Source organism: Schistocerca americana, chromosome 8 (assembly GCF_021461395.2).
Source record: "Schistocerca americana isolate TAMUIC-IGC-003095 chromosome 8, iqSchAmer2.1, whole genome shotgun sequence".
Lineage (NCBI taxonomy): Eukaryota > Metazoa > Arthropoda > Insecta > Orthoptera > Acrididae > Schistocerca > Schistocerca americana.
Genome location: NC_060126.1, coordinates 351784889 through 351809628, shown reverse-complemented (window position 1 = coordinate 351809628; position 24740 = coordinate 351784889). Strand labels below are relative to the sequence as shown.

The window sequence follows — 24740 nt, the reverse complement described above, 5'->3', positions numbered from 1 at the left end:
CATTCTTCTGTTTGAGTTCCATAGATAGGTGACAGCAGCAAAGATGGTCAGAAACATTTACGCCGTGTATGAGGATAATTCCATTGCACAAAGCCTGGCAAGAAAATTGTTTTCTTATTTTAGGGAGGATTGTTTTGACATTCTGGCTTTGAAAGAGATCATTTAAATGCGTTAATCAACAATGATCCAAGTCAGTTTACTCGAAAACCGGCAAATTGGCAAGTGTTATCAACTCTGATCATTCCACCACCATGCGACATTTGTATGCATTGGGGAAGATTCAAATATCGGGTGTATGGGTACTGCATGCTCTGAGCCAAAATCACAAATATTAGCAGGTGGACATATGTGCACCTGCTTGCTCGTCATCAGTTGTCTCGTGAACAACACCGACATTTCTATCCTGTATTATTACTGATGATGAGAAATGGTGTTTTTATGCTAACATCAGGAAAAGAAAGGCATAGTTGAGCTCAAACAAAGAAGCACCTCCCCTGACATTTATTGTCAGCAACTGAGATGCCTTGTGGATGCAATGCAAGAACAGCGACCAGGAAGACTGCGTAAAGTGATGCTACTCAACAGTAATCCCTTCCCATATTCTGCTAGACTGACAAAAAACACTATAAAGGAGTTGGGTTAGGAAGTCATTCTGCACCCACTTTATTCACCTGATCTTGCAATCTCAGGTTTTCACCATTTTCACTGTGTTGAACAACCTTCAAGGACCTTCCTTTCTGGCTGAAAATGCATTCCGAACATGGCTCAATGAGTTCTTCACCTCAGAACCACATAATTTCTACAGTTGTGGAATTGAGAAGTTACCACAGCATTGGCAAGCTGTTTTAAATAGTGAAGGAGAATATATTATTGGTGACTAAAGTCTGTTGTGTATGTATTGTGTTGATTAAACTTACGGAAAAACACTACACAGTAAGGCCTCAGCACAAGCCCTCATTCCTCAGAAGAAGAATACAAAGCACCCTTGGTGGGACACTGATTGTGAGAATGCACTCGTCACCAGGAAATTGCCATACCAGAAATACAACAGTAACAAGTCCCCAGAAAATTTACAGGTGTTCAACGAAACATGAAAGACAACAGTAAAAATTATGAGACAATCAAAGAGGAAATACCTGAAGGAACAGCTAGACTTTGTAGAGGACAACTTCCGCAACTACAACACAAGGGACTTCTACAGGATGTTCGCAGGGCACATCTGAGGATACACGCCACCGAACCTCTGCTTTAGAAATAGTGGCAGAAAATTGTCACTGACGGATAAAGAGAATTGTAAGGTACTGGCACAGTACTTCTCTTCTGCCCAGAACTCAGAGAGAGATTCCCAGATGAAGAACCTACAGACAGACACACAGGCTCACTACCCCCGACACAAGAGGAAGTCCACAGGCACATCCTCAGCCTCAAAAACAACAGGACATCTGGTGAAGATGGTATAGTGGCCGAACTACTGAAAAGCCTCGGACCAAACTCTCAGAGAACTCGCACAGATCATCAGAGACATATGGACATCACAAATGTTGCCAGACGACTGGAAATGCACACTGATCCATCCTCTGCCCAAAAAGGGTGAGCCTACAGATGTGAACAATTACAGGAGCACCTCACTAATACAAGTCACATACAAGGTACTTCAGCTTGCCTACTCCAAAGAACATAGAACCAACTGGAACATAAGATCGGCAAGTACCAAGCAGGCTTCTTCCCTGATCACTCCTGCACAGAACAAATCTTCACTCTGAAGACTACTCTGAAAATCAAAGCCCTCAGGAATAGTCAAGTCACATGCACCTTCATTGACTTCAAGAAGGCACAGGACTCCATCAACCACCAGTCATTGTTAAACATTCTACATGAACAGGGTTTGGACAGCAAGACACGGCGACGGATCAGACAGACACTGACAGACACGACATCTAAGGTGAAGTTCAAGGGGGAAATCTCCAAACCCTTTGAGATCAAGACAGGCATTCGCCAAGGTGACAGACTCTTACCGGTCCTCTTCAACTTAGTGCTGGATAAAGTCATCAAGGAATGGGAGAAAGAGTTGCAAATACAAGGCCATTGGAAGCCTGTGCGACTTGGAAGACCCAAGGACAAGCTGGAGGTCGGCTGTCTAGCCTTCGCAGACCATTTGGCACTACTCACGGATAACGAAACTGCAGCAATCAGACAGGTAGAAGCACTCAGTGTGTGCAGAAAAAGGTAGAGCTACAGATTTCCTTTCAGAAAATGGAGTTCTTCTGCATGAAATTAAACATTCCAAATTTGAATACAAAGTATGGCATGATCAGCAGGGTCACACACCTTAAGTACGTAGGTGAAGAGTTCGAACCGACAGGAAAGGTGAAAATTGCCCAGAACACTAGGTTATTGAAAATGAAGAGAGCCTTATACAAAACACGGGGTATTTACAACCAGAAATGTCTGCCCATCTGCACCAAAACTTGTCACTACAACATTGTAATCAAACCTGAGGTGCTATACACCAGTGAGAATACACCAGTGAGAGACTGATGTTACACACAAAGGTCGACCTTGAGAACATTCTCACACAGGAAAGAAAAATCATTAGAAAAATTATTGGGCCAAAACTCATGGACAATGGATACAGGCTTCACTCGAGGGGCACCTCAGAGAAGTTCTCCAACGTTGCAGCGGACATTAGAAAGAGGTGACTAAAATTTTATGGACACACAAACAGACTCCCACAGACCAGACTCACCAACAGAATCCTCAGTACATACAGACACTCAAGACCACTACACCCTGGATGACACAAGTCAGAATTGATCTGGAAAGAGCTCAGATAGCTTCAGCGGACGTCATGGACCTAGACGTCTATAGACACAAGGTGCACAAGTGGGAAGTGATGTCAGAGAAAACAGCACCTAAAGCCCAAAGGCCGAAGTGAAAGGAAGAAAGCGTTTTAGTGAACGGTTGAAGGAGTACTGGAAGAACAGGAAGAACAAGTAGTCAAGAGTGTTTCTCGTGGTCTGATAAAAGGCCTGTAATGTGTGTGATAATGTAATAAAATAATAACAGTGATGATGTAGTAAGTCACCAGACTACACTTGCATTAGTCTTAATCTTCTACACTACTAATGCCTATAAGACACCACACAGAGAAGCTGTCAGAACTTTGTCAGATACACTAGTGATCAAAAGTAGCAGAAATGAGAATAGTGCCGTGATTAGTCATAAAGATTCCTCAACAGGTGGTAATTGACCGTTACTGCTTAAAAGTTACACAATGTGTAGGCCTAGTTGCAATAATAAATACATGTTTCTGTTGTAATTACTCATCTCTTCCTTGGAATTCAGTGAGAAGGTTGCACCTGCTTTCTATGGCACAGAGTTTTGAAGTCACGAATCACTGAAGATAAATAAAGTCTGAAATTACTTTCAGTACAAAGCCTGTATCTGTATTTACCTTTTAAACAGGCATAGGAAGAAAATGACTTTTTGCACAAATGGGTGGATAAAAAGGGTAATAAAGCCATTATGGCTGTATTCACTAACATTGGGAACTCTCTTAAAGTTAACCAAAAACCAATTAATGACAAACCATGTAGCAGAGATGCTCAGTCGCAGATACCACAACGAAAAGACTGTCGCAAATATAGCTTTTGGCCAATAAGGCCTTCATCAAAATTCGACAAAACACACACGTATACACACACAAATGCAACTCACACACACGAGTGCAGTCTCAGGCATCTGAGATCACACTGCGAGCAGCAGCACCAGTGCATGATTGGAGTGGCAGCTGGGTGGGGGAGGAGGAGGCTGGAGTGGGGAGTGGGAGGGACAGCAGGGTAAGGGTGGCAGATAGTGACATGCTGTTGGGGAGTCAGCAGGGATGAGGTGGAAAGAGGGTAGGGCAGCCATGCCCAGTCGGGAGGTTAGGAGGAGGGTAGCAGATAGGTGGTGAGGGGTGGGGGTGGCAATAGCAGAAAAGAATAAAAGTAAAAAGATGGGGTGTGATGGAGGAATGAGGGCTGTGTAGTGCTAGAATGGGAATAGGGAAGGGGCTGGATGGGTGAGGACAGTGACTGACGAAGGTTGAGACCAGAGGGTTACGGGAACGGGGGATATATTGCACGAAAAGTTCCCACCTGGGCAATTCCGAAAAGGTTGTGTTAATGGGAAGGACCATATGGCTCAGGCCATGAAGCAGTAAAGATATCATGTTTCGCAGTGTATTCAGCAACAGTGTGGTCAATTTGTTTCTTGGCCACAGTTTGTCGCTGGCCATTCATGCGGACAGACAGCTTGTTGGTTGTGTCATGCCCACGTAGAATGCAGCACAGTGGTTGCAGCTTAGCGTGTAGGTCACATGACTGGTTTCACAGGTAGTGGGTATTAGTGTAAAGGGAGGTGGCATCAATAGTGATGAGGAGGGCACCATTTGGTAAAAGGACAGGAACTGTGGAGAGTGATGGAGGAAATAGTTGGTATCTTTAATATAGGAGGTTAGATTCCGGGTAATAGGTTGAAGGTGTTGCTTATGAAAGCAGAGACTCTTTCAGTGGGGGCCACAGTGGGGCGTCCTGGGCGGTTTGGTTTATGGACTTTCGGAAGCATGTAGAAGGTGAAGAGTGCAGGGAGTGGTAGAGGTGAGCAGCGAGATGGACTCCAGGGAGGGGTTCTGCGATGGGCCTAAGGATTTGAGGAGTGACTGACCACCCTAAATAACACTAATAATAAAGGCAATCTAGCAACCAGAGTATAAAAAATTAAATAAACACCAGCCTGCAACCGTTCAGGTTGATAGCCTCAACCCAAAATCAAAAGTAAAGTAGGAACCAATCTAGCCTCAAAAAAAAAATATAAAAAGAAAGAAGACTCAATCTAGCAAATGAACAATAAAGCATAATCATTAAAATTAAAACTATAAAAACAAAAAAATTAGAATGATAAGAACTTAAATAAACTGAACCTCTAGCAGTAATTATTAAAGAACAAATTCAAAAACTAAGCAGAATCAAACTAAAAGAAAAATAATCAATACCAAAATAATATCTAATCATATTTAAATCTGCATATGAATAAACACAAATCATAAAAACAAAACTAGACAGAAACTTTAAAGAATGAACCAACCATCAACAATTATTAACTAAACAAAGAGGGATCAAAAAAATAGTTATAAATAAATACTTTAACATAAAGATAAACCAAAAGAATTAAAAAAATCATTACCATGAGAACGAATTATTGAAACTAAAATAGAAAGACCTAAAGCACCTTCACAAACAGAAAAAACCAAAAAAATGACAGGAAAAAAATAATCATAATCAAACTCAATAAGAAAAACAATAACCAACATAAATAAAGAAAGAACAATATATTCTAATCTCAAAAGAACCATTAATAAATGCTTACATTTAGAAGAAAAAACATAAACACCAGCAAAATAAATCAATAAAGAAGTAAAGACAGAGAATATAAACATTAGTTTTAATAGTTTAAAAAAAACGCCGGTCTTGTAAACCGGAAATAAGTCTGGCCCCGCTTTTAAAACTTCAGAGGTGGAAAGCTCTCCATCATCGGTCCCCAAAACCGATATTTTAAATAACCTAACCCCTGAAATGATCAAAATAATAATTATATCACTATCAAACGTAATAAATATTAATTTTATTAAATTAAGACACCCAATATCAATAATGCTTTTCATTATCCTACAAACTTTTCTAATTGGATTAATAACAGGAACAATAATGGAAAGATATTGGTTATCATATATTTTATTTTTAACATTTCTTGGTGGTATATTAGTCCTATTTATTTATATTACGAGAATTGCATCAAACGAAATATTTCAACCTAAATCAATTACAATAATTATTACCTTAACAATATGAATATTTATCATATCAACATTAATTATTTTAGATATATCAATATTTATAGACTTTTTCAAAAATACTGAAACTATAAATATTGATAATTGAATCAATTATCAAGAAATAACAATATCTTTAGAAAAACTATATAATAGACCAACATTCATTATTACAATAATAATAATAATTTATTTATTTTTAGCACTATTAGCAGTTGTTAAAATCACCAACATTAACCAGGGGCCTATTCGTAAAATAAGATAATTTACTAATGAATAAACCCTTACGATTGAGACATCCTTTAATTAAAATCATTAATAACTCTTTAGTTGATTTACCCGCACCAACAAATATTTCATTTTGATGGAATTTTGGGTCCCTACTAGGGCTATGTTTGGTAATTCAAATTGTAACTGGACTATTTTTAGCTATACATTATACATCAAATATTGAAATAGCATTTAGTAGTGTAGTTCACATCTGCCGAGACGTAAATAATGGCTGAATTATTCGAACCTTACATGCAAATGGAGCTTCTATATTTTTTATTTGTATTTATTTACATGTAGGACGAGGAATTTACTACGGATCTTATATATACATACACACCTGAATAATTGGTACAGTAATCCTATTTTTAGTTATAGCAACTGCATTTATAGGATATGTTTTACCTTGAGGTCAAATATCATTCTGAGGTGCAACAGTAATTACTAATTTATTATCAGCAATCCCAGGCCACAAAGGAGCATTTCCCTCATAACTTAGTATCACCCAGGACTGGAGCAACTGAATTACATTCTCCACCAGGGTTTCAACTACCTCTTTTTGTGTCCTGAAATGAAATGGGAAATGTTCTGCCCCTATCCTTCCCACCCCTCCCACAGTGGTATTCCACCATCTACTGAACCTACGCAATTATTGTTGATCGCTACACAACACCTGCTCCCAACCCCTTACCTCATGGCTCATACCACTGTAATACACGTACATGCAAGACCTGTCCTTTACATCCTTCCACCACAACCTACTTCAATCTCGTCACAAACATCACCAAACCCATCAAAGGCAGGGCTACCTGTGAAACCAGTCATGTGATGTACAAGCTAAGCTGCAACCACTGTGCTGCTTTCTATGTAGGCAATACAACGAACAAACTGTCTTGGCCAAGAAGCAAGTGGACCCCACTGTTGCTGAGCCAAACATGACATCCTTCACTTTCAATCACTGCTTCACAGTCTGTACCATGTGGATCCTTCCCACCAGCACCAGATTTTCTGAACTGCGCAGGTGGGAACTTAATAATGCTCTTGGCCTCAACCTTTTTTAGTCATTGTCCTCTCCCATTCCAGCATTATACAGCCCTCAGTCCTCCATCGCACCCTTTCTTTTTACTTCTCTCCTTTTCCTTTATTGCTCCTACCCCCCCTCCCCCCTTTCATACCTCTCCATTGTCCTCCATCTGACCTCCCGACTGTGCATAGCTGCCCTATCGTCTTTCCACCTCGTGCTGTCCACAGCATGTCACTGTCCGCCACCCCTGCCCTGCTATCCCTCACCTTCCCCGCCCCAGCCTCCTCCTACCCCCACCAAGTTGCCACTGGTGCTGCTGCTCGCAACGTGGCCTCAGTTGGCTGAGACTGCAGTCGTGCATGTGCGGGTTGCACTTGTGTGTGTGTGTGGGGGGGGGGGGGGGGGGTTCTAATTTTGACGAAGGCCTTATTGGCAGAAAGATATATTTGTGATAGTCTTTTTGTTGTGCCTATCTGCGACTCGGCATCTCTCCTATATGGTGAGTGGCAACTTTCCTTTTCACAATATTGTTACATTCCATCATTTATTTTCCATTCTTCAATTAATGACAATGATTTATAACTTTTTTGTAATTGAAAATTAATGAAAATTTGAAGAAGCTGCTCTTTTTCATTTATGCTTAATGTGGATTCTAAAATTGTTGACTCTTCAAAGTGATTTGGACTCAGTTGTTATTATTGGGTATAGCAGGGAAATATTCTGTAAGACTTTTTCCAAATCTCTGCAAATACTCTGCAACCGTGTTCTTGACATTGATTTTCCACTAGGAAGTTGTGATGGGTGTCAAAGCACCCTGTTAGATTCCTATTGCAACACATTTCCCAAAAATTAAGTTTTTCAATGAGTGATCTGATATGATTTTGCACAATACAATCATTTATATTAGACCCATGGCGAGACAAGATTAAGCTGTTAATTTTTGAGAAAATTTTTACCAGATAATCTCAAACCTGAAGCCAGACTTCGTCTTCCATGCAATTTGCTTTGTGAAAGGCACAGCTGGTGAGAAAAACGTTGACTACTTCTTTAAGCTCAAGTAGTGTGGAAATAGTTTTGCCATGAGATAGCCACCTAACTTCAGTGTGAGACAATAAAAGCTTGTAAATGCTTCCCATTTCCTCTCAAAACTCTGCAGAGATGCCAGAATTTATAGGGCAAGCCTAAATTATTTTCACTGCATCCACCAGCATGGATTTCAATCCATCAGGCATGTGTTTAGGAGCAAGAGCCTGTCTGTGAATGCAGAAGTGTGCCCAAGAAGCATTCAGCACTACTGATATCTCTTTGGCAACAAACCCATCCTGTCATAGATTCACACTATCTGAGCAAATGGCTACACAGTGAGTCCAGTCAACTGAATTCTCGCAAAGTATTAATTAGTTAACTGAAATATATCTCCTCCTCCTAGTTCTCTCTCTTAATGGTATGCAGTTGTAACTCGTCTTTTTACAGGCTCCCCTTTCATATAACAAATGAAAAGTAACAAAATGGCTGAATTGGCAACATCAGTTGATTTGTCAAATTGAATCACTAAAGGGCTGGCACATACTCTTTCCAAACTTTTTCCAAATTTTTGATATAATTTGGCACAACTTTAATTCGGTGGTTGACTATATTGTTTCACAGTGGTACTATATTGACTTTTTTGTGCAAGATTCTCCAAGCATGCACTGTACTAAATAATGTATACATAATTGCACTAGATCTTCAGCTATTGAATGAGGTTTTGCAGTTTTAGGCATCCTGTTGCTAAAGCGATAAGACGTTTGAAGAGCATTCTGATTGTCACTTTTTGCAGCTGATACAAAAGTAGTTAAATGGTTTTTCCACTCATTAGCTTTTCATGTAAAAAAAGAATGGCACTTATGTATCACGCCTGGAAGGCAGCATGGGGGTTTGCTCCTGTGATCTGCAAAATAGGCCGAATGAAGGAAGCGAGTAGGAGCAGGAGAGTTAAAGCACTTAAGTACTGCATGTAAAGTAAAAGCACATTTAATAGAGAATATTAGTCAGTGACATATACGTAACTTCTGGTAAAGATGAGCACGTAGTTGTGAAGCCGTTGTCCGTGTATCAAAGCTAACAGTTACTAGTAGTTGGACAAACTATCATTGAATTAACAAAGGCAAATTCTGTAATGGCTATCCTCTCTATGAAGTAGAAGCCAAGTTGGGGTTGAAAACAGCATCGACGAGAGGGCACTGTAGTCGGTGTAGTTCATCCACTGTACGAGCGTGCACCTACGCTGTGGCATAGGAACTATCGACACCACAGGCACATTTGTTGATGTGGGTGATGTGTTTAGTTCCTAAATGGTATTTAGGTAGGGAAGGTGTTAGACTACTGTTAGCAAGAGTCTCACCACAAACAACACACTTCGATCTTGGATGGTCCGTCGCCTATATATGAAAATACAAACCTGATGTAATTGTTGTTATACTTCTTTTCTTTATACATGCTTCACTTTTTCAGATTGACATACATCACTAGAAGCTAATGACCTATTGATACAACACTAACTTGTAATTTTGTTGAACCCTGTTTCTCTTTACAACCAGTTATCCACTTTGATGTAAACAGAAAAGATTCTGATACATAACTGACAACTTATTGCATGTGCCGCAAGGAAAGAAGTAGTAGGCTATTGTTGAAAATCGAAGGCCTGACTGCCATATAACCATTCCTTAATGGGGTCATGGTACAGTTGTTAGTATTGTTAGAATACTCAAAAAGCTGGCAGACTAAATTTTTGTTCTAGTGAATTTAAATGCATTTCTAACTTCGTTACATAACTGTGAATCAGGCATTTGCAGTAAATATTAATTTATGTTGTGATAATGCAACAAAAATAAGGAAACAATAATATCCGATCCTCAAAATCCACCATTATGAAAAAAAAAAATTTGGTGAACCCCTTGAAATATTTGGTGAACTCCCCTGGGGTTTCGTGGAAACAATGCTTTGTAGGGAAGGCATGCTTTTTGCTGTGGATAGGCACATTTCCATTTTAATTGTAAGGGAAATGTAGTCTGTGGACAAGGTTTACTACATAATATGACGCACACATGCTAGAGACACTGTCTTGCTGAGTAGAAATGTGACACTTTTTTGCAGCTCAGAGATACTCCATATTTTCAACATAGAATGTGCTACAGTGTGTCATTTTTAGGCTATAATGGTGATTATTAGACATAACAAATGCTCATCATAGACTAACACAAAGTTGACAAGAGAGAGCACTTCGAGCAGGACTAGTTTCTGGCCTGAAATACAAGATCAAATCATACACTGTGTGCAAGACAACAGTGGTATACAGACCGAATGGCTAGCAGTGTGTGTCCCACTCGCAGTAGTGCAAAGATGGACATGTTTCTTATGACTTGACAACATTGGGGCCATACTGTAAGTGAATGGAGGGATGTAGTTTTCATAGACAAACCTTGCTTCAATATTGCAGAATTATTATAATTGCACATTCACCTGAAGTGAAGACAGTAACCTATACAATTACAGGAATATGACAAAAAGAGGTATACTCTGTTCTGGTGTTATTTTGGGTGTGAGTAGGTTCCATATAGGAGAGCATCAGAGTTTCACATCCGTCACATAATTCATCAACATTCTTTCAAAAATCTGGCCTTTTCTGCATCATAGATTTTCTCAGATTGTGCAGACTAACTCGTAAGGGTATTTACTAGCACTTTGAGAAGTATTGATAAGAGGAGAGTATGAGCAATGTCTTGTGTGATCATTCGTAGTTCCTTTTTTTTTACAATAATGTCCTTTATATATTTGTTTTTTTGGATACTAAGTGATTGCTTTTCCAAATGCAGCTCATCTTTCCACTTTTTTAGCTATGTAGGGAAGTTTGTGAATCGTATTTCTGTTGTTTGTAAATTTTTCTGGCTAAAGGATCCATGATATATTGTCAAGCAAGGTGCCCGGTTGGTTGTTCCCAGAATTAGATAAGCAGACTTATTAGGTTGGTGCAAATGTTTATATTCAAATAGTGTTGGTGGCAGCTGTGTGAAGTAAGTAAAGGTGATGGAGGGGATAGTCTAATACCTGATGTATGTCATTTGTTCATATATCCAAAATGATTGAATTGTGTGTTGTATTATCCATATGTGGGCCACATCACAAGGTATGCTTTGAAATTTTTTGACTGTTAGAATGGTTGTAGATGTTAAAGAGCACATACAACTGTGTGCTGTTGAAGGACTTTGACTCCTGCCATTGAGAAAATTTGTTCGTCAGTTCGTTTTAGAAACCTCTTTTTCTGCTGTTCCAAACACCATACTGTTCTCTTCCTCTATAATCTGCAGCACTGGCAACTTTACAGGAAACTGTTTGGTGGGTTGAACAAAGCCTGAGGTTTATTTCTGAATGAATTAAATACTTCATCAGTAAAGTTCACATTAACATTAACCTTAATGGCAGGGTAGAACTGGTTTACTGAGAATGATACCTGAACTGAGGTGCTCCTTTCTTTTAAGGAGTGTTCAGCTCTAAGATTAGTCTATAATAGATAACAAATTTAGTTCCTTACTAACGTCAACATACATTAACAAGTGGAAAATTTGTGCTGTGATGTCCTCAAACCTTGATGAATGCAAGCTGCAATGATTTATCATGTTTTATTAAATGTCACATTTGAAATGTCATTCCTCATGACGTACTGAACAGAGTGTGTTACCTGTAAGCTATCCTGTTTCATGTGTGAAATAGAACTGTAACTACTTCAGCACTGTTTCCCCAAATCTTTCATAATAAACAATCAAAATCATTATTGCAGGCTGGACATGAGCAGTGATTTGATGTCCCTTCACATTGGAGATAGAATATTGGAAGTAAATGGAACTCCAGTGAAGGACCAGCCAATTGAAAATATAGAAAACCTGATTCGTTATTCAGACACTGTGCTCCAGGTAATATGAAGAATATTTGCTGATTTCATTATCATTATTTTTTAAAAAAATAATTCTACATACTATGAAGTGGTGAAGATTAAACTGTGCCAATTATTTTAATCTCTCTCTCTCTCTCTCTCTCTCTCTCTCTCTCTCTCTCTCTGTGTGTGTGTGTGTGTGTGTGTGTGTGTGTGTGTGTGTGTGTGTGTGTGGTTGGAGGGGGGGTCGATTCTTACCATTCATCTAAAAAATAAATAAAAAATAAAAAAAAATAAAAAAAAATATTGGTTGCTTAATGTGAATGGGGAGAAGCATTTAGTGTGACATAAATTATTCTGTTTTTACAGCTACGTGTTAATACTTTTCTTACTGTGAGATATTGACATTTCTATTCATTTTCAAGCTGCAACAAGATATGTTAACATTACGTTCACAATCATGAATGGACTGCTAATCTTCTGCAGTACATGTAAGATACAGTAAACATTTATAGGTCATTGACAGCCTTCTGGTTAGTTAGTATGAAATTGTTCTACTAAACAGTGGCCGGAAAATCCATTCATATTATACCATTCTGAAACATTTAGTTTCAGAGAATTCATTGTTTTTATATTACGAGAAGGAAAGTTGCTACTCACTATATAGCGGAGATGCTGAGTCGCAGATAGGCATGACAAAAAGACTCTCACAATTATAGCTTTTGGCCATTAAGGGCTTCGTCAACAACACGCACGTACACGCGAACTGCAACTCAAACACACGACTGCAGTCTCAGGCAACTGAAACCACACTGCGAGCAGCTGCACCAGTGCATGATGGGAGTGGTGACTGGGTGGGGTAACTAGGAGGTGGGAGCAGTGAGTGGGAGGGGTAGTATGGTAGGGGTGGCAGACAGCGAAGTGTTGCAGGTTAGACTGAGGGCAGGGGAGAGGTGGGGAGGGGGTGGGAAAGTAGTGCAAAAGAAGAGAAATAAAATGACTGGGTGTGGTGGTGGAATGACGGCTGAGTAATGCTGAAATGGGAACAAGGAAAGTTCCCAACTGTGCAGTTGAGAAAAGCTGGTGTTGGTGGGAAGGATCCATATGGCACAGGCTGTGAAGCAGTCATTGAAATGAAGGATATCATGTTTGACAGCATGTTCAGCAACAGGGTGGTCAATTTGTTTCTTGGCCACAGTTTGTCGGTGGCCATTCATGCAGACAGACAGCTTGTTGGTTATCATACCTACACACAATGCACCACAGTGGTTGCAACTTAGCTTGTAGACCACATAACTGGTTTCTCAAGTAGTCCTGCTTTTGATGGTACAGGTGATGTTAATGACCGGAACGGAGTAGGTGGTGGTGGGAGGATGTGTGGGACAGGTCTTGCATCTAGGGCTGTTACAGAGGTATGAGCCATGAGGTAAGTGATTGGGAGTGGGGGTTGTGTAAGAATGGAAGAGTATGTTGTATAGGTTCAATGGACGGTGGAAAACACTGTGGGAGGGGTGGGAAGAATAGTGGGCATTTCTCATTTCAGGGCACGATGAGAGGTAATCGAAAACCTGGTGGAGAACGTAATTCAGTTGCTCCAGTCGTGGGTGGTACTAAGTTTTGAAGGGAATGCTCCTCTGTGGCCGGACAGTGGAACTTTGGGAGGTGGTGGGAGACTGGAAAGATAATGCACGGGAGAATTGTTTTTGCACTAGGTTGGGAGGATAATTACAGTTGGTGAAGGCTTCAGTGAGACCCTCGGTATGTTTAGAGAGGGACCACTCATCACCGCAGAGTGCATGACTGCGGGTGCGTGGCAGTGTGGAACGGACTTCTTGGTATGGAATGGGTGGCAGCTGTCAAAGTGGGAGGTATTGCTGATGGTTTGTAGGTTCGATGTGCATGGAGGTAATGATGTAGCAATCTTTGAGGTGGAGTTCAACATCTAGGAAGGTGGCTTGTTGGGTTGAGTAGGACTAGGTGACGCAAATGGGGGAGAAGTTGTTTAGTTTCTGGAGGAATGTGGATAGGGTGCCCTCACTTCTCACTTTTGATCCATATAGCAAAATGTCATCAATGAATCTGAACCAGATGAGGTGTTTGGGATTCTGGGTTTTTAGGAAGGATTCCTCCAGATGGCCCTTTCCAGTAATCCAGCAGAATATCCAGTCACTACTCAAATCCTTAGGTCTATTCCAGAACCTCTCCCTGGAGTCCATATCTCTGCTCACCCCTATCACTACCTGCACTCCTACCTTCTACATGCTTCTTAAAGCCCATAAAACTAATCACCTAGTACACACCATTGTGGCCGGTTACTGTGCCCCCACTGAGAAAATCTCTGCTCTCGTAAACCAACACCTTGAACCTCTTACCCAGAGCCAACCCTCCTATATAAAAGATACCAACCACTTCCTCCACCGACTCAACAGTTCCTGTACCTTTACCACATGGTGCATTGCTCGTCACTATTGATGGCACCTCCCTGTACACTAACATCCCTAATGCCCATGGCCTTAACATTACCTGTTTCAACGCCCAACGGATTTCAAACCAACAACCTCATTCCTAGTCGCCATGACCAACTATATCCTCACCCACAATCACTTCTCCTTTGAAGGCATTACATACACACAAATACGGGGTAGAGCTATGGGCACTCACATGGCACCATCCTATACCAACCTATTCATGGGCCATCTAGAGGAATCCTTCCAACCCAAAATCCTAAACCCCTCACCTGGTTCAGATTCATTAATGACATCTTTGCTATCTGGATCAAAGGTGAAGACACACTTTCCACATTCCTCCAGAAACCTCAACTTCTCCTCCATTTGCTTTACCTGGTCCTACTCAACCCAACAAGCCAACTTCCCAGATGTTGACCTCCATCTCAAAGATGGCTACATCAATACCTCTGTTCATATCAAACGTACTAACCACCACCAATACCTCCACTTTGACAGCTGTCACCAGTTCCATACCAATTAGTCCCTTCCGTACAGACTAGCCACCTGCGGTCATCGAATCTCCAGTGACGAGCATTCCTCCTCGAAATACGAGGATCTCGCTGAAGCCATCACTGACCGTAATTATCCTCCCAACAGTTTACTAAAACAAATCTCCTGTGCCGTATCTTTCCAGTCTCCCACCACTTCACAAAGTCCCACCATCTAACCACAGAGGAACATTCATCTCGTAACTCAGTACCACCCAGGACTGGAGCAACTGAATTACATTCTCCGCCAGGGTTTAGATTACCTCTCGTCGTGCTCTGCAATTAGAAATGTCCTGCCCCCTATGCTTTCCACCCTTCTCACCCCTCCCACAGTGGTTTTCCACCGTCCCCTGAACCTATACAGCATACTCGTCCATTCATACACAAGCCTTGCTCCCAATCCCTTACCTCATGGCTCATACTCCTGTAATAGACTTAGATGCAAGACCTGTCCCATACATCGTCCCACCACCACCTACTCCGGTCTGGTCACTAACATCACCTGTTCCATCAAAAGCAGGGATACCTGTGAAACCTGTTATGTGGTCTAAAAGCTAATTTGCAACCACTGTGGTGCATTAATGTAGGCATGATAACAAACAAGCTGTCTGTCCACATGAATGGCCACTGACAAACTGTGGCCAAGAAACAAATTGACCACCCTGTTGCTGAACACGCTGCCAAACATGATACCTTTCATTTCAATTACTGCTTCACAGCCTGTTCCACATGGATCCTTCCCACCAATACCAGCTTTTCTGACTTGCGCAGGTGGGAACTTTCTCTGCAATATATCGTACATTTCCATAACCCTCCTGGCCTCAATCTTTGTTAGTCACTGCCCTCACCCATCCAGCCCCTTCCCTGTTCCCATTCCAGCACTACACAGCCGTCATTCCACCATCACACCCAGTCTTTTTATTTTTCTCCTTTTCCACTACTCCACCACCCTCTCCCCACATCTCCCCTACGCTCAGTCTAACCTGCAGCACTTCACTGTCTGCCAACCCCACCATACTATCCCTCCCCCTCCCCACTCCAGCTTTCTCCTTACCCCCACCCAGTCACCAATCTCATCCTACACTGGTGCAGCTGCTCACAGTATGGTTTCAGTTGCCTGAGATTGCGGTCATTGCGTGCGTGCGTGCGTGTGTGAGTTGTTGACGAAGCCCTTAGCGGCCGAAAGCTATAATTGTAAGAGTCTTTCTGTTGTGCCTATCTGCGGCTCATCATCTCCGCTATATGGTGAGTAGCAACTTTCCTTCTCATAATGTTGTGACATTCCATCCTGGATTTTCCATTGATTAATTCATTGTTTTTATTAGATAGAATTTATCTTCTTTATTGTTGTATGAGATTTCCTTTATCTGATATGATTTAAGCGTATATCATTCTTTCGAGAGGGTCCTCTTGTGTATGGATATCTTTAAATAAAGATGTATAAGGTAACACACTGAGAGGCAAGATACACGAAAGGGTTAGCAGTGATGAACAGAAGGAGAAAGAGAAATTACCATTTAGTTTGAATGGTTGAAAATTGTTATCTATCCTTAAAAAATTTAGCTAAAGGCCATCTAGTAATGACACTTCATGTTCACAGTAACCTGCAGTTCTTTGTCCAGAGACTGGTAAAAAAGGAAGAATTGGAAAGAGTTATAATTTATCAAGTAATTTATTGCAGCAGTTGACGTCAGAAATTTACAGGAGAGGACCAAGTCTAGTCAATGATATCCATGAGAGAAGCTCCAAAGAAGGCAAAAAGTTGGCAAATGTTGTAATGGGTTTCTGATCACAGTGGTTTGAAAAGATTGAATAAACTAACAAAATAATAATAGTTATCATAAAACGAATAACAATAATTTTTGTTTGTGTAGTCCGTAGTCTGCTGAAAGCCTTAATGCTGTAGTGTACAAAATTTAAGCATAACCAAGAAACTACAACAAAATTTCAGAAAGAAGTGAAAAAGTAAAACAATGTTAAAAAGCTTGTGATTAGAACAGTTCTGAAACTGAAGATACGTATTTTTAAAATGTAACAATGAAATGTAATATTTCTTCCACAACAAAGCATCACTTAATAGGGGAAATGGTTCTATCTGGTTGCCACATGTTTCATAGTGGCATCAGTGCTTGTTCTACACTGAGGTATTGTGTTAGACATCCTTTTGCCTCATGCATTGCAGCAACTTGACGTGGCATGTACTCAGCAAGCCAACAAACTTTTCCAGTCAATGATCTGTTCATTTGGACCAGAGGACCCAATCTACACACCATTATGGAGCCACCGCCAGTTTGCCCAGTGCCTTGTTGACAACTTAGGTCCATGGCTTAATTGGGTCCACACCACACTCAAACCCTAGCGTCAGCTCTTACCAACTGGAATTGGCGACTCATCTGACAAGGCAACGTTTTTCCAGGCCTCTGTGTTCCAACAGATATGGTCACGAGCCTAGGAGAGGTGCTGCATGTGATGTCATGCTGTTAGTGAAGGCATTCACATCACACTTCTGCTACCATAGTTAATTAATGCCAAATTTCACCACACAGTGATTTCTGTTGTTATTTACTGCAGCATTGCTTGGCTGTTAGTGTGCACAACCCGGTGCTAATGTCACTGACCTCGGTGGTTAAATGAAGGCTATCGGCCACTGTGTTGTCCATGGTGTGAGGTAATGCCTGAATTTGATATTCTCAGCACACTCTTGGCACTTTGGATCTTGGTATATTGATTTCCCTAACGATTTCCGAAATGGTATGTCCCATGCATCTAGCTCCAACTACCATTCCACATTCAAAGTCGGTTAGTACCAGTAAGGTAGCCATAATCCCACCGGAAACCTTTTCACGTGAATCACCTAAGTATAAATGATGGCTCTGCCAGTGCACTGCCCCCTTTTATACCTTGTGTGCGCGATACTTCCGCCATCCGTTTATGTGCATGCCGCTATTCCATGAATTTGGTCACCTCAGTGTAAGCAGATTCAAAAGTTTTGATGGCAGTCAACCCCATTCTTGATAAAGCTCTGTGGATGTATTAACTGATGGGCCACTAGTTGTTTCCTAATTGGACATGATTTATTTATCCTTATTCAAACCTAGCACAAGCTGCTACATTTCATGTGGATTAAAAAAAGTCAGCAAAAGTTCAACGCTGAGTCATGTGATTCCGGCATTAATTGTGTAGAACTAAGATGTGTTGTGAGCTAAGCAAAGTTGTCATCAGCATAACGAGTAAGTCTCTGAGGTTCACTATGGTGGATTTAAAGAAAAGGGACCGAGGATAAAGTCCTGTGGAATATATGTACTAATTTCTACTAATGGATAGTATATTTCTTACAGGCAAATTGTTATCTCCTACGTAAAGAAGAAGAGTGGAATATATGTACTAATTTCTACTAATGGATAGTATATTTCTTACAGGCAAATTGTTATCTCCTACGTAAAGAAGAAGAAAGTATGTCTCATGTGGATTTGTTTATATTAAAGATTTTAATAAGATGTCAAAAGGTATTCAGTCTGTACTTTACATAGGCCACGTAACATTAGTGACATCTTTTCATTTTCTAAACCTATTAATGTTTGATAAAGTTTCCAGAACAGCTGCAGTCTGTTTACAAAGAAAACTTGCGTATCCGTAGTCATAAAGTTTGAATTAGAATGGTGAGAAAAAAGTTACATAATTAGTTTTGTATTTGTTTGCAGTACATGTTTTCAGTTCGGGTACGTAGTGACACCACAGTATGATAGCATGCAGCTTGAGGAACTGGAACAGAATGGTGCTTCCTGTAGATCAAGTGGAGGTGGGCTGTGGCATTTTGTTCTGGCGCCCGTCTGTTGACCATCTCGGTATGGGTGTTGGTGGGTGGGGGTGGGGGGTGTACTGCCTTGTTGTAGGTGCCTTCGGTACTGGATGCTGGGCGGAAGGGTTTGCGTGCCTCAGTGATGGTGAGGACTATGCTGATGGTAGCATAGCTACTGACAGGGCCACCCCATCCGGACAGGCCTCAGCAGAGGGGCCTGACAGAGTGTGTCCCACAACTTTGGCAAGGCAGGGTTGTTTCCTATCACCAGGGAACTCTGCCAGCAGTGGATGGTTACGGGCATGGTGAGCCCAGGTTTCCTGAGCTGGAGACATGCAGCACCACCAGATCTTTTCCCCCATACACTCTGGGCATACTTCAGGGACCATCATTAGGTGTGGCAGTGGAATGTAGTAATTTTTGGAGAATGTGGGCCTTGGCTTCACTGCCTGCATCATGGGAGGTAAACACCTCAAAAGAAAGAAAGATACACTGCTTGCTGATGGAGAGAATGGCTGGTAAGGTAAAACAGTCTCTCGTGGGAAATTCTGGGGTGCCTATTGCCATCCAATCTTATAAGGCTTTCTCAGGGTCTACATTTGTTTCTGTAGTGGCTCGTGGGATCTCTATGGAGCAGTTTAACTCAAATCTATTCCTGATGGGACTGGTGTACTGCCTCACAGTACACCAGTCCCATCAGGAATAGATTTGAGTTAAACTGTGAGGCAGTACCTACACCCATCCAATAGAGACAGCTTGGGTAGTCTGTTCACTTGAAAAGAACTCGCAGAATTACTGTAACTGCATACTAATCTGTCGTAACACTTTCATCATAAACAAGAGAGCAGAGGGAACACTTGCAAAGATCTCCCTTTCCTATTTCCACATTGGGTTGGAGGGTATTCCTGAGTCCGCAAACAGTGCTTAACAAATTTTGTAATGAAACACTTCCAGTTGAAACTTAAGCTTCCGGGGTGCAAGATCTTAGGTGGCCAGCCTGTTCTGGCTAAATTGCATAATGCCATTAACTTTGGAAAGGTGTGGTTACCTGCTCTGTTGTAATGGAGATATACCTGAGGAATTACATGGAGAATGGGTGTCACGGAAGTGCAGAACTATATGAGGGTCAGTGGCACATGAGGAAAAACATCATTTATTTTAATATTCAACATTCTGGAATTACCTGGATGTATTCTTGCAGGCTATATCTGGCTTAAGGTTCCTCTGTTTGTTCCAGCCCAATGTAATGTTTTAAAAGCCAAAGATTGTCATACTGCTATGGCATGTAACAGGAGGGTTACAAGTGGAAATTCTGGAGGCCCAGCGCATAAATTTTGTGATTCTTGTACACTACCTCTGAAATGTATAAATTGCTCCAGGGAACACTGATTGTTGAACAGGAAGTGTGGATTACTGACATGGAGCTGAAAGTTAAGACACACATACTGAAAAGTGAAACTAAAAAAGCTTTCAGAGTTGTGCAACCTCCAGTGTTCGCCATCTCTTTTGCATTGGCCCTTAAGGAGCTAGGAGTGATGCCTCCACACAAACACAGACAAGTAAACCCCCTGCGGGTCCGGGGTAAGAATAGGCCCGAGGTATTCCTGCCTGTCGTAAGAGGCGACTAAAAGGAGTTTCAACCGTTTCGGCCTTCTATGTGTTGGTCCCCCTTGGGGTTTGACCTCCATTTTTCAAAATTCTACAGAAGTACGAGCCTTTTGGGGAAGGACACCTTACATGGTGTACCACTGGTCCTAAGTGCACTAAGACCTTGGCACTCAGCATTGCACCGGCGTTGTCACCATACCCATTATTCCTCAAATTGGGCCTAAACGCCTGATGGGTTGTCAAAGTTACGCCCATAGTGCATCTCCATCTGCACCAGCGATCATGATGGACTTTCCATGGCACCAGAAATCCAGCACGGTAGCCAGCCCGTTGTGGTGGGGTCGTCATGTACCCTCTAGGTTGTAGCCCCCTGACAACACAGGGATCGTACTGCCGATACCTGAGCTGCACCCTCCCCACGTTGGCCAAGGAGTAGATGCCTGTCTCCTTGGGGCATCAGGACTCCCGGCAATGGTCATCCTGCCAGGTGGCCCTTGCTACGGCTGGGTGGCGCCCGTGGGGAGAGCCCCTGGTCGGAGTGGGTGGTATCGGGGCGGACGTTTCGCACATGAAATGTCAACACGTATCAGGTCGCTCTGCGGCCGAGTCTTCCAAAAGAAAAGGTACCGTTTCTAGTTCTGGTTCTCCTGCCCTTTCCCCCTTGGCCACTCCATGGGAGGAGGGACAGGCCCGCCGGCTTGGGGCGAAGTACTTCCCCCGCTATTTGGTCTGTTCTCGAACAGATGGGGGGACGTTCGCCACCTCCAAGCCCATGTTCTTTGTTCAGCACATTGAGGATGTCTTCGGGGAAATCGAGGCTCTCAGCAAGATGCGATCAGGGTCCGTTCTTATCAAGACCACCTCTGCCACACAGTCGGCGGCACTCCAGGCGTGCGACCGCCTAGGGGACATCCCAGTCTCCATTGTCCCACATCTGGCACTAAATAGGACGCAGGGGGTTATTTTTCATCGTGACCTCCTGCTACAATCTGATGAGGAGCTCAGGGCCAACCTGGAGCGCCGCGGCGTGCATTTCGTCCGCCGAGTCCAGCGCGGCCCCAAAGACTGTCGCATCGACACCGGGGCCTTTATCCTCGCCTTCGAGGAGGACGTTCTCCCGGAGAAGGTAAAGGTGATGTGCTACCGGTGCGACGTGCGACCTTACGTCCCGCCTCCTATGCGCTGTTTTAGGTGTTTGCGCTTTGGGCACATGTCGTCCCGGTGTGAGGCTGAGCCCCTTTGTGGCGACTGTGGACGTCCTCTTCGTGAGGAACATACTTGCACCCCACCACCTCGGTGCCCTAATTGTCCTGGCGTCCACTCGCCTAGGTCCCCAGACTGCCCCGCCTATCAGAAGGAGAAAAAGATACAAGAAATCAAAACTTTGGATCGGCTCTCTTATTCTGAGGCCAGGAAGAAGTTTGACCGCCTTCATCCCGTGTCACTGGCCACTTCGTTTGCCTCAGTTGTGTCCACTCCTTCCGCTGTATCCTCACCTCTATCCTGTCCCCCCTCCGCCTCCTCTGCCCATCAGGGGGCTCTGCCTCCGCCTCCCAAATCCCTCCCTTCCAACTCCTCCTCCCCCGCGGCCCCCACCCCCCCTGCCCCAGGGGCCACCCTTCCTCCTCCTCCTCCCCCCCCCACGCCACCTGAGAAGCGATCCTCTTCTCAGGCGTCCATCGGGGAAACGTTCCGGACCCCAGCTTCCGAGGTCCGGCGTTCCAAAACGGACCCCGCGCGTGAGGACCTTCTTCGGGTCCAGCCCACCATCCCTGTGCCTCCTCGGCCTTCCAAGAAGGCCTCCAAGAAGAAGTCTCTATCCCCCTCTCCACCCCGGCGCGTTTCATCTGACGCTTCATCCGTGAGTCGCTGCTCCCGGCCGTCCTCAGTTTCGCCGCGACGCTGTGCTGCCAGGCGTTCCACCGGCCTTTTGTCGGCAAATGCTGCGGCCCCTCCTACACAATCAGGGACAGCGGCCGCAGCTGGCGACGAGTCGATGGAACCGGATCCGCCTGCCGTCAGTTGTAGCGTTGTTGCCTCGCAACCTGGCCCTCCGCGGCCATCGAGGTGACCAGCTCTTCCCCGTCTCGTTCCCCCAACTTTTTGACTAGCAATGGCGTTGTTTCATTGGAACATAAGAGGTATTCGATCTAATCGGGAGGAATTACAACTGCTCCTCCGCCTGCACTGTCCGCTCGTCCTTGGTCTCCAGGAAACCAAGTTGCGCCCGACTGACCGTATTGCCTTTTCCCACTATACCTCGGAGCGGTATGACCTCGCCCCTGTGGACGGTATCCCAGCTCATGGTGGGGTCATGTTGCTCGTTCGGGACGATGTCTATTACCATCCCATCCCATTGACCACCCCACTCCAAGCAATAGCTATCCGCATTACTCTTTCTGCTTTTACTTTTTCAGTTTGTACCGTCTACACTCCACCGTCATCTGCTGTTAGTCGGGCTGACATGATGCACCTGATCGATCAGCTTCCCCCGCCGTTCTTATTGTGTGGCGACTTCAATGCCCATCATCCCCTTTGGGGCTCTCCTGCATCCTGTCAAAGAGGCTCACTCTTGGCGGATGTCTTCAACCATCTCAATCTTGTCTGCCTCAATACCGGCGCCCCGACTTTCCTCTCGGACTCTACTCATACCTACTCCCACTTGGACCTCTCGATCTGTTCTACCACTCTTGCCCGTCGGTTCGAGTGGTATGTCCTTTCTGACACCTATTCGAGCGACCACTTCCCCTGTGTCGTTCGTCTCCTGCACCACACCCCATCCCCACGTCCTTCGCGCTGGAACATACTGAAAGCTGACTGGGGACTTTACTCCTCCCTGGCGACCTTTCCGGACCACGATTTTCCCAGTTGTGACAGTCAGGTCGAATACCTCACGGCTGTTATTATCCATGCTGCCGAACGTTCCGTACCTCGTACTACTTCTTCTTCATGTCGCGTTTCCGTCCCCTGGTGGAACGAGGCTTGTAGGGACGCTATCCGTGCTCGACGACGTGCTTTACGCACCTTTCGCCGCCATCCTACGTTGGCGAATTGTATTGAATACAAACGACTCCGAGCGCAATGCCGTAGAGTCATCAAAGACAGCAAAAAAGCTTGCTGGGCCTCTTTCACGAGCTCCTTTACCAGCTATACTCCCTCTTCCGTTGTTTGGGGTAGCCTGCGCCGGCTGTCGGGCATTAAGGCCCACTCCTCAGTACCTGGCCTGACCTCAGGTAATGAGGTCCTTGTTGATCCTGTGGCTGTCTCCAACGCCTTTGGCCGCTTTTTCGCGGAGGTTTCAAGCTCCGCCCATTACCATCCTGCCTTCCTTCCCAGGAAAGAGGCAGACGAGGCTCGGCGACCTTCCTTCCACTCGCTGAATCTGGAAACTTACAATGCCCCCTTTACTATGCGGGAACTCGAACGTGCGCTTGCACTGTCCCGGTCCTCTGCTCCGGGGCCAGATGCCATTCACGTTCAGATGCTGGCACACCTTTCTCCGGCGGGCAAAAGCTTCCTTCTTCGTACCTACAATCGCGTCTGGACCGAAGGTCAGGTCCCCATGCGTTGGCGTGACGCCGTTGTTGTTCCTATACCCAAACCCGGGAAGGATAGACACCTTCCTTCTAGTTACCGCCCCATTTCTCTTACAAGCTGTCTCTGTAAGGTGATGGAGCGCATGGTTAATGCTCGGTTAGTTTGGATTCTTGAATCTCGACGACTACTTACTAATGTCCAATGCGGCTTTCGTCGCCGCCGCTCCGCTGTTGACCACCTTGTGACCTTGTCGACATTCATCATGGACAACTTTTTGCGAAGGCGCCAAACGGTAGCCGTGTTCTTCGACTTGGAGAAGGCTTATGATACCTGTTGGAGAGGAGGTATCCTCCGCACTATGCACAAGTGGGGCCTACGCGGTCGTCTGCCCCTTTTTATTGATTCCTTTTTAACGGATCGAAAGTTTAGGGTACGTGTGGGTTCCGTATTGTCCGACGTCTTCCTCCAGGAGAACGGAGTGCCTCAGGGCTCCGTCTTGAGCGTAGCCCTTTTTGCCATCGCGATCAATCCAATTATGGATTGCATTCCACCTAATGTCTCAGGCTCTCTCTTTGTCGATGACTTCGCGATCTACTGCAGTGCCCAGAGAACATGCCTCCTGGAGCGCTGCCTCCAGCGTTGTCTAGACAGCCTCTACTCATGGAGCGTGGCAAATGGCTTCCGGTTCTCTGAAGAGAAGACGGTTTGTATCAACTTTTGGCGATA

The 24740-nt window shown here is 43.7% G+C and overlaps 1 protein-coding gene across 1 annotated transcript in view; it reads left to right on the top strand.

Annotated features, from left to right (window-relative positions):
- The window catches only part of LOC124545298 (LIM domain kinase 1), a 181397-nt gene that overhangs the window by 92965 nt on the left and 63692 nt on the right, over positions 1 to 24740 (top strand). The window contains exon 7 of the mRNA XM_047124194.1: positions 11983 to 12115. Within this exon, the coding sequence (XP_046980150.1) occupies positions 11983 to 12115 (133 nt within the window). The remainder of the gene's footprint in view (positions 1 to 11982; positions 12116 to 24740) is intronic.